This window comes from Caloenas nicobarica, chromosome 14 (assembly GCF_036013445.1).
Source record: "Caloenas nicobarica isolate bCalNic1 chromosome 14, bCalNic1.hap1, whole genome shotgun sequence".
In the NCBI taxonomy this organism is placed as follows: domain Eukaryota; kingdom Metazoa; phylum Chordata; class Aves; order Columbiformes; family Columbidae; genus Caloenas; species Caloenas nicobarica.
In genome coordinates this window covers 10,330,981-10,346,686 of record NC_088258.1, presented here as the reverse complement: position 1 = coordinate 10,346,686, position 15,706 = coordinate 10,330,981, and the positions used below count along the sequence as shown (strand labels likewise).

The window sequence follows — 15,706 nt, the reverse complement described above, 5'->3', positions numbered from 1 at the left end:
AGATGTTATGGCAGTGTGTGCTTTGGCACTCTTAGGGCACATATTGAAGCAAGTCGGGCTTTACAGATACATAACTCTTCTCAGTAGTTCTACTCGCACAACCAGAGGAGTTAAAAAATTACATACAGCAATCCTGCTTTAATAACGTGCTGTCTGCTTCGGTAGGTTTCTCAGCCAAGTTGCTGCATATATGCTCAGAATCAGGAAATTCACCTTCTGTATTGAATGCAACAGGACTACCAAAAGCCACAGGGAACCTTCCACATAAACTTCCACGTGGAGATCCAGTCTGACGGTTTCACAGGGTCTCCTACCTTTGTCCATTGCACTTTCTAGCTATGGAACGAATCAAACAATCAGGTTTTTAAAAAGAAATGACTGCTTTCAGTCAGTTGTTGTTTCTCTGACTGGAGTTTGAAATGGCCCCAGGAAAATGTGAATATTTAATCTTTTCTATTCCCTGGCATATCTTGGAAGTTATTAAAATGAGTTTAGGCTTATTCTTGAATATACTTACACATGATCTTGACAGATAAGAACATTCGTTGCTGTTGCTTAAGGGAAAAGTAAATGTAAGAATATAGTTTCCAGAATTACATGCATGAACTTGCTGCCAGTAGAGGTCCTAAATACTCCTCCATTCACATCAGCAGGATGGTTCAGATTAAACTTGAAGAGAAGACAATGTAAGATGTCCAGGGGCTAAATTCTAATTCTCATTTAGAAGAGGGCAGGAGGACAGAAAACCATTTCTGTACCTTTTGTCTCTTCACGTTTTTGACAGGTCCTGTGTTTGTTGGCAGAAGGAATAGTGACTGTAAGTTTGCAATGTGTGAACAAGTGCCACTCACATTTAATTATATAGAGAGATACTTTCTGCCGTGCATCTCTCTTGGAATTGGAATAGAATTCACAACTTCTGGCCTTACCTCAGAGCTATGATCAGTGATGTTATTTGTAGATGAAAGGAGGCTGAATCTGTCCCTCTGTTTTTTGAAGAATATGTACAGACTTGTCTAACACAGGCACACTACCCCAAAGAAGCTGTGTAGTTTAAACTGTATTCCTAGTTTTTCTCATGCCTTCTTGTTTAGCATTATGTCTTAGGTTGGACTACAGTTCCAAATCTTAGCACGCTGGGGGATAAGCTTGGTCACAGCTTGTAAACACATTGCACAAATAATAATTATGGAAGCATTGTTCTTACTGGTAGGAAATGGAATTCAAGGCTTTATCTGAGATTATGGAATGGAAGTATGATGCAGTTATTTTATTTTAAAAACACAGAGCTCTGTCCAGCTCTGCGCCAAGCACCCGAAGTTCCCACAAGCTTCAGTGGATGTTGTAAGCACTCAGCAGTTCTCGGAATCACAAAACCCCTATATTTACTGCCTTGGAGAATTCACAAGTCTGAAGAGTTATCTGCATAGTATTGTGTAGCTGGACACACAATCACAGAGCCTGTATGGCAGACAGGACACAAATCCATTTCTAAACTGGAAGGTGACAGTGTGAAAAGCAGGCTGCTTGAGCTTTGGTAAAACTTCCTGATAAAAGCAGCTGAGCATAGTTTGGTCCCCCTCACCTGCTTTTTTGTAATTGGGGGATTTCCACAGAGTGTCAGGGGAGATACAGGAAAAGATAAATAAAGACTAGAAAAAAATAAGGCCTTACTCAAGTTGATGAGTATATGGTGAATCTCCTGGTGGATCAAACTAGGAACATGTGCCAAATACCAGCCTGGTTTTGAGACAGCTGAAGACCAATTCCATGCTCTATCACAGCATTTTGAAGTGGTCATGTACAATCTCTTTCCCTGCTGTGGGTCTGGAAATCATGGCACATTTTATTTGTGAGGCGGTTTGAAATCATTTGAAGAACAGTGCTATGGAAGATACAGATACTACTTTTTGGGGTTTGGAGGACATGATACTGTTTCAGGAATGTCAAGAAAGCTAACAGATGAATTTTGAAAGCTCCTTGATAATCTTACACTGTTCCTATTCACAGTGTTTTACAGGCTTTTGCTAATTAATCCAGCTAGACAGGGACTAGGTTAAGAAAATATTATCTTCACTTTACAGTTTCACAGAGAAATAATCCATTCCAGAGGCAGGACTAAGGCACAAGTTCCTGATTCACAATCTTGTGCTCACATGAAATGTGTAAGTAATTAAACTTGTATTCCTTATTTCAGCTGCTTCTTGTTAACCAGGAGTATAAGCTCATTAGAGGAGGAACTTTTTGTTGCATATGCTTAGAATATCAGCACAATGAAGCTGTGAATCCTTCTAAGCCTCTCCAAGTGTTACTGTAGTGTAAACACTAATCATGGAAAAAGCACTTCTCATTTTTAATGATTATGTCTCAGAAAGCAAACAAAATCAAATAGGATTCAATGTTACTTTGATTTTAAATTTTAGTGCAATTTTCAGAGCAGTTCTCTGTTTGAGGAGTCAAGCTTTTGTCAGAAATTTTTCTCACTTCTGACAAATAGAGAAGCTCCTTGTTACCAGTTACTTGTGCCGGTTATTTGCGTGGTTTTTAGCTGCACTCAGGCTTGTTGCTAAATGGCCTCAATTTACACAATTTTTCTTGAAAAATGTTTGCATGCAAATACCCATTCTCAAACATTTTTGGTTTGGTAACATACTTCACAACCATGTGAATGTTTTGTGTTCTAATAAACATTAGCATTATGCTGGAATTGGTCCTTAGTCGTCTGAAAGCTGGGCTGGTATTTGATCTGTGCTCCTAGCTGGCTGTAAATACTGATTAGGACATTCTATGTCCTAATGAAGTAATTCAAGAGCAATTCCATCAAGGAAATCATCATTGCTTTAACTGTGCTTGCCTATCAGTGCTGACTAGATAGATCTTCCTGTTTCATTCACAGTATTCTGGTCCTAAAAAGAACGTTAACTGTTTGTGTAAGACTGTCTACTAATAACAATAATGTTCCAGGCCCAGGACATGATACAGCAAGATGATGAGGGGTCTGGAGCATCTTTCTTATAAGGAAAGGTGGAAAGAGCTGGGTCTGTGTAGCCTGGAGAAGAGAACATTGAGAAGGGATCTCATCAGTGCTTATAAATATCTTAAAGGTGGATGTCAAGAGGATGAGGGGAGACTCTTTTCAGTGGTGTCCAATGACAGGGTAAGGGGCATCGGGCATGGACTGAAACACAGGAAAGTGCATCTGAATATGAGGAGAAACTGCTTTGAGGGTAATGGAACACTGGAACAGGCTGCCCAGAGAGGTTGTGGAGTCTCCTTCTCTGGAGACATTCAAAATGCTCCTGGATGTGACCCTGTGCAACCTGCTTTAGCAGCGGGGTTGGACTGGATGATCTCCAGAAGTCACTTCCAACCTCAACCATTCTGTGATTCCATGAAGAGATCACAGTAAGACACACGTATACAAGAGGGCCAGCGTGGCGGGGGCAGTGCTGTGTACTCGCATCAGGAGTAGTGGCAGGACAAGCAGAAGGGAGCAGGTTAGAACAGGGTGCACACTCTAGGCTACAAGATTCTTCTTTTTCAGGAGATAATGTTTGATGCTGTGGAGTTGTTGTCTTCACTGCAGATAGCAGAAGAAATGTCTGTTGAATTTTGGGCCAAAAATACTTTCTGCCTGAGTGATCACGCAGTGTCACTCTGTTTAACATCTTCTACGGGCCACATCCTTGACTCTTGCCAGAGGGGTTATGCATATCATTGATAGCACAGATGAGCCATTAACTCTAGTGAAGCAGTTGAGAATTCCCTTAATGCAGGCTAATGCAGAAGTGGCATAGAACGGTGTAATTCACACTACATCACATCTCTTGGTTGCCATAGTTTGTGTTAGGAGGGATTATGGACAGGATGAAGAGAGATTTTTGCAGAACATTGACGTCCTGAGCCAGAAATGTAGCTGATCCTAGCTATCGTTAGCTGTCTGCCAGTGTTATGGTGGCCGTAAAGCCACTTTAAATTGCACTTGGGGTTAACCATGCTCAGCTGGCAGCAACCTGAAAAGGTATACAAAGTAAATTTTGCTGTCCTTGGTTCCTGTGCCGAGCAGAGCTCAGTTCCTTTCTGAGCGTCATGTCTGAACTGTAGTCCTATATTCAGTAATTTCTGGCGATGAGCTGACGTTTCTCTTTGACACTTGCCCTCTTTATGCTCCAGCAGAGACACTGTCAAGCTTTAGCACGCTTGTGCTGCCAGACATGGAAAAGTGGTTTCTTCTGAATCAGAAGAGGTTATATTCTTCTTGCCGAAAACTAAGAATAACTGTCCAGAACAAGAAGATAACTTTCAGCAAATAAATTCTCTTTATTATCATTTTTTAACTTAAACTCACATGATATGTAATGCTCTAACTGAACTGGAGAACTACAGAGTTCGTAGCAAATAATGCTTCCATTAGGCAGCTCTGAATTCCTGCAGTCTTACTTTGGCAGAATTATCCGCTTTGGAGGATCGTAACTCCTCCATTTTAGCAATCTGAAGTGCAGTTCAGATCAGAAAATTTCAATAACATCTTGCCACCATCATATTTTTCACATAACCTCAGCATGTTTGATTCTCAGAAAGCCATTGGTGCTATAGAGAGTGAATCTAGTACAAAAATGCATTAACGGAAAGACCATTCAGACCATTAACATCAATTGTACTCTCCTTTTTGTTTTTAAATGTTGCCTTCCTAATTACAGTATGTTCTGCCAGTTGCATGCAGGAAATGCAGATACTTTCCTCATCCTTATCCTTTGTTCCCCCTTTGCAATGATAAAGCATTTCTTTGAATAATTTCAGGGTTTATTCCACAATTTATTGTGGAATTTCAGATAATCTACCAGATGGCATTGTCATCATTTTTCCTTCCCCACAGAATGAAAATGAACAAACACTTGACATTTCCAATGTGTCTTCATTGAAAGCAAGAATTTTTAGAAGCCATGAAAGAGTGTTTTCTGCTTTGCCTTAGATGGACGGAATTGTTAAATGTGTCCTAACTATCTCCTCTCCTACATTAGCAACATGACCATGTGGAAAATAGATGTATAACCACATAATCAACATGGTTGTGTTTTGTACCATGAGCTCTGTCTATAATGAAGCGTGAACATGCAATGCTAGAGCTATTTCAGCATAAGAGCATAGAATTTTCGTTAGAGAAATTAGCTGGAGCTACTAAAGGACCTAGAAATCAGCTCACATTTACAAGCACACAGCAGATGCATCATTTGGCAAAAGATTTCTGCAGTCAGTAATTTGCCATTCATCAGGGATTGCCTCTTAAATCTATGATCCAAGCTAGGGTGCAGATGACAGAGAAGGATAAATTTAGACATGGCTGAAAACAATTATTTTGATTAAGCCTTCAACCAATGGGAGTAAGATTCTTCCTATTCCTCCCCTTCCCCCTCACTCACCCCCTCCAGTGAAGAAGGAGGAGACTGTGTGAGTGTAACTTATCTTCATTTTACATGTAGTGGTTGTTTTGATTTAGGTCTTGCTGTTGTAGAGTCTGCTCAATGTAGTAGCGAGTGTTTTTTGATTGACTATGATACCTTGCTTCAGGGTTAGCATCAGTTTAGTTAGTATTGGAAAAGGTGCTGGAAGGAAAATATTGAAGTTTTGTTTACTTGTGAAAGAGAGACCATATCTTTAACTTAAATTGACTTCTCCCTGACCTATCCTTCCACTGGGAGAAACCCTCACACTGAGTGAGCTGATTCTGCTGCAGATTCTGCTGGGAAATACTGCTGTCTCAGGTTTATATGGTGAAATGAACTTTTCAAATGTGTGATGTGGGGTGGTTCCCAATCAGCAGTTGACAGCACGTGCTCTCTCTTGCTCTCAGCCTTGTACCTGGCTGGAAACCAGCAGCAAAGTTGTCACCTGGCCCTCTTGGCTCCTGAGCTGCTGCTCGATCATTCCAGCCTCTAACAGTTTTGATAATTTTTCCCCCATTTAGGGCAACAGAGCTGTTTGTCCAATCTAGTATGCAGGCGTATTAAAAGCAATGCCATCTAGTCTTTTAAAAAACAATCAGCACAAGTATTATTTAACCAATTAGAGCTATTTTAATAGAAACAAAATGACGTTAACCTTGGCTGATAAACTTGTATCTACTAAGCTTCAGCTTGCTGTGATCATAAACAGCTCTGCTTTTTCTAAAAAAGTAAAGGAGGTAAAATGCCTTTTTTTATAGTTATTGTCTGTATGGACGCCTTCACATTACAGGTTTTTTTTTTTTATGAACAGTAGTTTCATTTGGGGCTGCGCCTCTGTACGTAACTTCAAAATCACTGTAGCTGAAAGCTAGAAGTATGGGTATCCTGAAGTTGTCTTGCAATTCCGTTTTCCTCATTTCTTTATTTGGTGTGGGTTTGGGTGGAGGTTATTGACTGCTTAGTGTTGTTAATGCTTCTGCTTGCACTGTTATGTTAGAGTGGAGAAAGATGGCCAGAATTGGGTGTGGAGGGCTGGTTGGAAAATCTAGCTGAAAGGTAGTAAGTTGCAATATTGTAAACTATAATTGCAAAACACAAAAGCAAACACTTTGGAAATAGGAAATTTCATCTTATTTACTTGATGGTAATTGTTGGCACTTGACTACAATCAGCTGCAAGCCCATCTGTGATTGACAGCACAAGTCTAGCCAGAGCAACCAAAAATAGCCCAGCATGTGAGTAATTTTAGTCTTTTTGTAATCTAATACTGTCACAAATAAAAGCCAGTGTAACATGTAGGCAAATTGAACTCTCTTCACAGGTAGGCTAGGCTAAATTGTGCAATGCTGTGGAAAGGCATACTGAGAAAGCACTGAATGTACCTTACTTCAGCAGTTCTTCTCTAGAATTAAATAGAATTAGCTCCTTTTTTGTTCATTAGCCTTAATATTTCTGAACCTAGTTAATTTCTTCTACGCCTAGGTTCTTGTTTTGGGTTAAGGAGGCTGGCAGAGAGAGGAGAGGGAAGGACCAATGTTGATCAAAACCTCACTCATTCTCAAAGAACCTTAATAAGTAGAATTCTTAGCTGATCTTGATCAGAAAACCTATTGACCCCTCCCCTGCTGTTATGCCAAGCAAATCTGGGATAGTTGGAAATTTCCTGCTGAAGCGTTAGTAGATATTGTTTTAATCTTTAGCTCTTGAGTTACCTGTATCATTGACCGCCACACCCTTGTTGAGAGAGGAAGAATCAATCATTTCTCCAACATAGGATGTAGAAGCAGCTCATCTTTTCCTGAAAGTCCCGAAGTTTCTTTTAAGGCCTCTCCCTCAGAGAATTACAACAGTAGGGTCGAAGCCCTGATGAATCCTGTTAGCTCTCCAGGACTACAGTAATGTTAGTAATGCAGATCTGCAGCATCAGAAACTTTTGTATGACTATTTTTCCTTTATTACTAATTGCAATTTTTATTTGGTACTTGTAGGCAGTGCTGTGCCTGTGGCAGGTATTTTGGCACCGCAGCACTGGATGACACAATAGATCTGCTTGTGGCTTTTTATTAGTATATTTTTTTTGAAAACCATTTTAAGGAATTGTCTATTTTGAGGACAGGCATGAAAGTCAGGCTACATTAACTTGTCAAGTGGATTAGTCATTAAACACCTTTGTGGACATTTTAATTCAGAATTAAAGTGGCTTTAATTGGATTTAGCTTACTTTGCTTCCAAAGTAAATTCAGGTAAATCAAATTAAGGTTAATTCAGTGTAAAGATGTGGGCAGACATTGTCATTACTGGCTATCTGGAGCAGCTGAAAACATAACTACTGAGCTGCTCCTCAACACCCACCTGTTCCCATTGTGTTCCTATGGTGTTCCACACAGCTCAGCGCACAAAAAGGGGTGCTTGCTAGTCTCGTGCTAGAGTAGGTTTTTTAAGATTAATTCTGCTCACCTTAATTAGCAGTTTAGTCTGTTGGCGGACCATGCTGACAGGTACAGGAAATGCAGTTGTATTGTACTTTGCTGACTCTGTGGTGAGGAGTTGGTGCTCTATTGTAGCTTGGAAACATTAACTCCCTGAACAGCTCCAGCTGTTTGCAAAATGAAGGTATGGCCATGCCTGTAGCATGTATGCACTCAGGGATGCTTTGGGGGGGCCCTGAGGGTCCTTATTAAAGGATCTTAACTGCTGATCATCAATACTTTTATGTATACTGGAGAATTTTTGCAATTTTAGGGACTAGGTTCCTAATTTACGAAAGAAATGTCAGGTACAGCAAATCTAATATAGACAGGAGTAGCAAGCCAGCTATTAATTACAGCTGTGGCTACTACATCTTTGGAAGAACAAAAGAGATCCCATAAACTACAACCCCATGGTTCAAGCTTAAGGTTGTTCCTTAAAGAACAGGTCTCTTAAAGGGGAGTGAAATTGCATTCTAAATAACCAACTAGCAATACTAAAGTAAAGAAAGGAGGTAAGTTCACTTAAAGGTACCATCATCTACAAAATGAGGTGTGTTACATGAAGCAGAAAATAATGAAAGTTTTGATACTTCTATCAGATTTGTTTTGAAGGAATTTTGCCACTTATTTAAAAAAACCCCAAAAAACCACAAAAGTCAAACACTGAATCTTAAAGAATACAGAATAAATTCTATCAGATGTGGGGGACTACGGTGGGTCCGTGGATTCCCTGACGGAGGGTGTGGGAACAGAGATTGGCCTTGAAGATATTAAGGTGTACCCGTGGGAAAGAAGGGAGTAAAAGAGTAACATTGACAATAGCAAAATTAGCCAATGGTATGTTACTATTGCAGCCTGTAACCAATAGCAAAAAGACACGTGAACTGGTAAAGACCATATAAAAAGACATTTGTAGCAATAAATGGAGACTGCTGTTTGTACAGAAGAACTTGGTCTATGTCTTTTGTCTGTCTCAGCCACGACAATCAGACTATTTCCAGCTGTGACCACATAATCTTCCATTCATCAGCCAGTGTTCGACTAAATGAACACCCAAAAAAACCTGAAGTGCACAAGAAGGTGTTGCTGATATAATGACCTCGCTTTTATGGCTCATGCTTACTTTTTGATAAATGCTTGCTAGATAGTAATTGCCCCTCCTGTGATGGCAATAAATGTAATTAATTTGTCGTGATGAATACAGTTCCAGTAATCTGAATGACTTCCATTTTCATACTTTTTTTTTTTGACAGGAAGCCTCTTATTTGCCAGAAATTGACGCATTGCCTAGACCACACAGTATGAAAAATGAGGTGCTACTTATGACCGTTTGGCTGTCAAGTTGTGGACAAGTAGCTACAGGTCAGTGTGGTGAACAGGTTCCTGACATGGTGCTGAGAGCAGCCAACATCTACCAGGCCCTTGTGACATGGCTTCTCTCTCTGGTGAGTATATGCAGTGACAGTGCACAAAAGAAAATCTGCTTGATTAAGGCAGTGATTTGCCCTCCAGTGAATATATAATCATTCTTGAAATCTCCTCCTTCCAACAGCTACACACACACACAAAAAGTAGTGGCTGAACAAAGGGGAAATTATTTTCTAGCTCACCTTATCACCTTAAAATCAGTAAATAAGTCTTGCTGAACTCGTGAAAGCTGGATTGTGCCTGTTGTTTACAAAGAGCAGGGCACAGAAAGTAAAGAAATTGTTGAGCCTGACTTGCAGTAGTCAAAAGTGACTACTGGAAGTACAGAGCTGTCTAAGTATTATACTTTGGCCTTGGCAAAAGAAGCAAGTGGGGACAGGTACTTATTTATTTATGCTTGTTCTGTTTAAGATTAGATCCTTCTGATAATCAAGAGGGCTATAAACAAGTGATGGTCTATTTCATCTTAATTGTCCTTTGGATCATGTATTTTTCTCCTCTAAAGAAACCACCTTTTCCTCGCTCTTCCTATTAATCCCACATTAGCCTTTTCCTCCAGGGAAAGCAATGTGTGCTTTTCCTCCCCACCCTGTGTATTGGCCTCATTCTTTTCCCTGGTTAAAGACATTGGCATGCCAATACCAATCCATACACACAAGGTAGATTTCTCCCTGAGCGGACAGCCTGCGCAAGGCTTTTAAATCACTTAAACTCCACTTAAACAATATTAATTGTTAACGATGTTCACACTTCCATTAAAACATTGCTAACATTCTTTAATGTTAGTTCAGTGCTAATGAAAATTGCCACTTGAAGAGCCTCAGCGTCTGAATCTCCCATTCAGAATGTAGTAAACTCATGACCAGCTGCAGTGTGAGCTTTCTTCCCTTGTGTTATTCCCATTTAAAAAGCGTGAGCTCTGATTGCGGCAGCTCTCTCCAAGCCTGAGAAGGCAGCTCAGTCGCCAGGGCTCAGTGTCACTCTGCTGAGACTGTAGGGTCAAATGCTGTGATGGGCTTTGTGCTTAATAGAAACTGGGGTAAAATCCACCAGTTTATTTCACACAGGTTCTCAAACAGCTGTTAGATAGCAATGAAAAAGTCTGCATTCCTTTAATTTTAAAAAAGCGGGTATTTTGAGGCATCTTTTGTCCAAGTTCTCCTCTGGTCAAAATCTATGTAATTCCACTGATTCATTGGATTCCTGGGTTGCGTAAATCAGAATATCTTTACTGATTTCATTTGAGACATGTTGATTTCTACTGGCTGAGAACATAATCCTCCCGATGCAAGCATTCCCCCATGGCAGAGCTGTTACAGAGTTTGCCATGTGAAATGAATGATCAAAGCAGTCAAGGACTTGGTAGTGCTATTTTGAGCAATACGGCTCAGCTACGCAACAGTTCAAAAATTCACTCATGCTTTATGTTGAGAACGCATTTCTAAAGGCGTTTATCTCACTGTAAATAGTTTTGGTTTATATATGCAGTAAATAGCAGAGCTGTTAATCCCTCTAGAGATCACAGTAATGATATAAACCATGAGTACAAGACTTAGTGATTTCTGTATTCACCAGAATCCTGGGAAGGAATTATACTTCTGTAATTCAGACTTGCCTGTCTCCTCATCTTGTGCATGACCTGGTTTGGGCATCTCTGCCTCATGTGGCTGCTATTCCTTTCTCACGGCTTTGCTCGTTACCTATGTCTGACTCCCACAGCCTTCTGCCCTCTTTCCCTGCTACCCAGGTTTCAGGATGCTTTGCAGCACTACAATGCCTTCCCAGTTTGTTTCAGGTGTCTTTCATGTCTCTTTTCTACACCATAATAAAGTTTCTCAGGTATTTTGTAAGATAAAGTGCATCATGTTTCAGCCTGACTTTGAGCAGCCTTATGAGCCAATGAGTGGTCTATCCTACTGGACCCCTGTTTCTGGAACTAAACTGGTATTCAGGATAAAAGATGTCCAGTGTTCATTTTGGGGTTGGCAGAAGTTGCTTTTTACCCTTCTTGTTTTGGATCAGATCTGTATATTGGAATATTGGAAAGTAGAATGTTTGCCCCCACACACATGTGTATGCAAAAAAATCCATCAAAAATAAGTCACTTCAGTCTAACTAAAAGGTGTGTTCACTGGATAGGAATTGATGGGACTTTGGCTATTAGCGGTCACTAACAGGGAAGACAAAGGCATATTAAGGAAGCCTGCACTAAGTCCTCAGAGTGGCATAATCGTTTAGCATTGATTTTTTTTGAACTGAAATCGGATTGATCTCATTATATCATTAATGAAGGCTGCACACGGTGCCACTGTGATAAGATCACACAGTGCGGTGTTGACAGGAACTCCGTTCTGATTTCTTGCTAGACCAGGGAACTAATGCAAGTTCTTGCTTTCACATAGTGAAACTGGTGGAAGTCAGAGCTTGCAAGTCCTCATTGAGAAAATAAATCCTACGACTTATCAAAACCTATTTGTTATTCCTACCTAATTTGGTCTTTATTGATTCTTCTACTGGCTAAACTACAGCTAATCCACTAATCAAGTGAGAGTGCTCCCTGGATTATCGTACATTATGGGGGTCTACTCAAAAGCAACAGCGAAAGATAAAGGGTTCTTTTCAGTCTCTAAATACAGCTATCTAAAAATGAACTTATGTTCAAATGGATTTACAGGTGCCTCCTGTGAAAATGAAGGGTGGACTCAAAGCTCCGTTTCAGGTGATAGGGCTGCAGCAGGCCTGGCGAGAGGACGGCTTGGCCCTGTATGCTTGTCTAATGCCAGCAGAGGAGTCTTCTGCCCAGAACAGCACCAAGATCCAGAAGATAAAAGTGAGTAGGAGCACTTACACTTGCTAGGCATGTACAACAGCCATAGGCAGTTACCACTGTTTTTTACTAAGGACCAGACTTGGATGTGCCAGTTCAAGCTCAAATTTCAGTGAGCTAGGATAGAGCAGTGTAAGTGTTGCTCTAAATTAGAATGGGGGAACAGCCCAGTACTGTGGGAACTGAAAGATTGCTTACAGCTAATTGCCAACTCAAGCTGTCCTCAGTTACAGTGAATTTAGATTACATGCAGATGCGAAGCCAGCTCTCTCTGGCATAGTCTTTTGTTTCTGCTGCTCATTAGCCGTTAATATATTTTTGGTGGCTGTAAACCCGCAGTGCAGAAATTTGCCTGGGTTCAGAGGAGACATATCTTTGGCATGTATTATCGGTTTTGCTCTTATATTTTATCCATGTGATGAGGCCATATTGTCTGCCATTTGGTCCCAGGAGGTGAGGCCCGGAGGCAGGACCCAAGACTCAGTTCCCTCAGCTCTGGTAGACTACAGGGTCTGTGCTGTGCAGTAAACCACCAAGCTGAAAGGTCTAGCACACAAGCTGAAAATCTAGCACATGTAGGTGGCACAGTGTAACGTAGGGCATGTTGTGAGCTTATGTCCTGAAAACAGCAGAGCTATGAAATAGCAGCTCTGGGCCCTAGTTGTTTGGCTCTGTCTTTTCACAGAGTTAATATGATACAGAACGATACTCTGAGCATCTTGTTCTGTTTTCAGTTTTGAAGACAGTTTGTTAGGTGTTATTGCTACTCTTGCCTGGTAGAAATACCCATCCTACCTATGCAGTGTAGCCGACTCTTGCTGGAAAATGTACCCAGGTAGGTATCAGGAGCAGTGATCTGGTGTACCCAAGATCTCCTGTGGGTCCCTTGCTTGAACAAGCTGTAAGATGCTGGCCCTGTGCTGTGTTGAGGCTGATGAGTTTCAGGTGGCTCAAAGCAACAGTTGTGGCTTTAGTGAGCTGGTAGTGGATTTTCTACTCTATTTTTGCCTGCTCCACCCTGGTAATGTTAACGGGAATGTCATATGTGCTCATTCTTTACACTTCCTCCATGCTGAAAAGACCCCATTGGACCCAATAGCAGGTGGTCTTAGGGAGGCCCCAGGTATCCGATTCACACCTGATAGACACATCATGTGAAATTTAAATGGAAGAAGAGGTGTAAACATGTTTTAAAAACATGCTTAAGCTTCCCCTACTCAGCTGCAGCAAGCATTCTTCACTTGCAGCTGCCTGCCTGTGAGCAGTAAAGATTAAATTTCCAATGATGTATCATAAAGCCTGGAGTATGACAGCTGTGGCTCCAGTGCTTCTGCAAGTAAATGACTGATGCTGACAACAAATGTCATGATGAAAACACTACAAAAAAAACCCAACCCCAAAACAATAAGCAACCTTTCCGTTAGCATTCGAGCACCTGTCAGCAGAAGCAGCCAGGCTAATGACACTAAGCAGTCTGGCAGACCGGACAAGGGCTTAATGTTGATTTCTGTCTAAGGCACCTGAATTCAAGATGTTTTCTCTATGGAGCAAATAAAATGGAGGAACAGAGGCTGACCTGACTTCTGTCCACTTGCCACCTTGCTCCCTGCTGATTTTGACTGAGGAGTTGGCCAAAGCAACAAAATTATTGAGTACCGAGTATATTCAAAAATATGTATCTGCTGTTGTATACTTGAATGAACTCTTGAAGCTGCAGGGTCAGGCTGCTCTGAACATTTGGTTGGAGCTGGGAAGGGTTGTGTCCCAGGTTGGTGGAACGAGCCATACAGAGTTTCCAGTCTGCATATAAATTGTAAATGCTATTCTGCTGCCCCATTTACAGTTACTGTCACTGCTGTTGAGCTCAGCTGGTGCGCACAGCACCGAACATACAAGGCATTTGGATGGTGTTCCTCAAAGCAAGACTGTGTGTAATGGAGGTTTCCCCTCATTAGAAGCTCTACCGTATGTCTTTTTGTTAACAATGACTTTCACCAGTTTTGCTTTCCTGAGGCATTTGCAAAGCTGCTGCTCTTTCCCCAGCAGAGATCCAAGCTGACAGGAACAACAAAAGTCTTCCAGAAATGTCAGCCACAGCAGAGACGAGGAAACCAGCAGCAACTGGTCCTGTCTCCCCATTCCTTCCCTTGAGCAGCTTCAACCATCGTTGAAGAGAAATGTGGTAGATCTGACTCTTCACACTTAAGTCTCTTGCTGTAGTGTTAATGTACAGTGTTTTAATGATTGAATCAGATAGCAAAATTCTGATGTGGCACTTACTGGTTCTTGTTCCAGTTATCTCCTATGGCCATGAAGAGAACCACTTATCAGGGCTTACCTTCAAAATTTGACTATATTTCCAGGCATTTTTGTTGCATCTATTTGCTGTAAGAATGTAGGGAAACTCTAGTTACTTTTTTGGATTATTTGAAAAGACATACCAGGGAGTGTAAACGTTATCCAGAAGCATTATAACAAATGGATATTTTAATGTTCTTAATGTGTAGAGTCCAGAGTCCATTTTCAGTGCCAAAAACTGGTACGTACAAGGCTATGCAACATATTAGGTACAGATTTGTGCCTGCTTGATGCTAAGAGGGAAATGCCGGTCTTTGTGTATCTGTACTTGTGTCTCATAATAGCAGCAAAATGACAGTTGTCCATAAATTTTCTTCAGATTATGATATGAATATGATTTTTACAGCAGATGTTGGATTGCTAGTCTAAGAGCCTAAGAACCGATCTGTGTCAACAAGGCAAAGTTTCACTTTCCCCAGCTTGTCCCACTGTTAATTCCCAACCTTGGTGTGACTGAACACACTGAGTGCATTTATCAGTCTCATTGGCTTTGATGTTATCTGATTCTTAGGTTTGTTGGCTGTTCTAGGTTCACAGCTCTAATGATAGGGGACAGTTCATCACCAAGAACTTCACCAAGACAGCCTGCTAGTTTCATGTTACCATACGTTGTTGCTGTGGCTTTTTGTTGCTTTGATTTTTATTATTATTTTTTTTCCCCCCAATTACTAATAACTGGAGCTGAGGTACATTCCAGACTTCTAAGCTATCAATGTTTTATTTACTGGCCACTTCACTGTCATCTGTGTGTCTTCTGTTGTTTGTCACGTTTTGTTTCTCCATCCTGATGTCTAGTGGTTATGAATACAAACGTAGTAGTGGTTTCTCAAGGCAAATGCTAAACCTTTTGCCTTATTCAACTAGAATGAAATCAATTCCTATATAAAGTTTCTGCTATGTTTCCTCCCATTTTTATCAGTTCTTTTGGCTTTAATTTTGGGGTGTTTGTTCATTTTCTGTCCTCCAAACAACTGAGAGGAGTGAGGTAAATTTGAACATCCCTTCATGGCTTCGGTTTCTTGACTTGTCAGAACAAAGGCTTATACACTCACCTCTTGTAATTCTTGCATGCTGATGGGCAAGTTGCAGTTACAAGCATGTCTGATGGGAATGAGATTTGTACAGTGGATGCTTTCTAAGAATCTACTAAGCATTCCAAATTAGACACTGTGCAGAGC

At 40.8% G+C, this 15,706-nt stretch overlaps 1 protein-coding gene across 1 annotated transcript in view; it reads left to right on the top strand.

The window, feature by feature from the left end:
- Positions 1-15,706, top strand: part of DNAAF8 (dynein axonemal assembly factor 8) — an 88,846-nt gene that overhangs the window by 20,216 nt on the left and 52,924 nt on the right. Inside the window, exons 11-12 of the mRNA XM_065645053.1 lie at positions 9,169-9,360; positions 12,018-12,173. Coding sequence (XP_065501125.1) covers positions 9,169-9,360; positions 12,018-12,173 — 348 coding nt within the window. The remainder of the gene's footprint in view (positions 1-9,168; positions 9,361-12,017; positions 12,174-15,706) is intronic.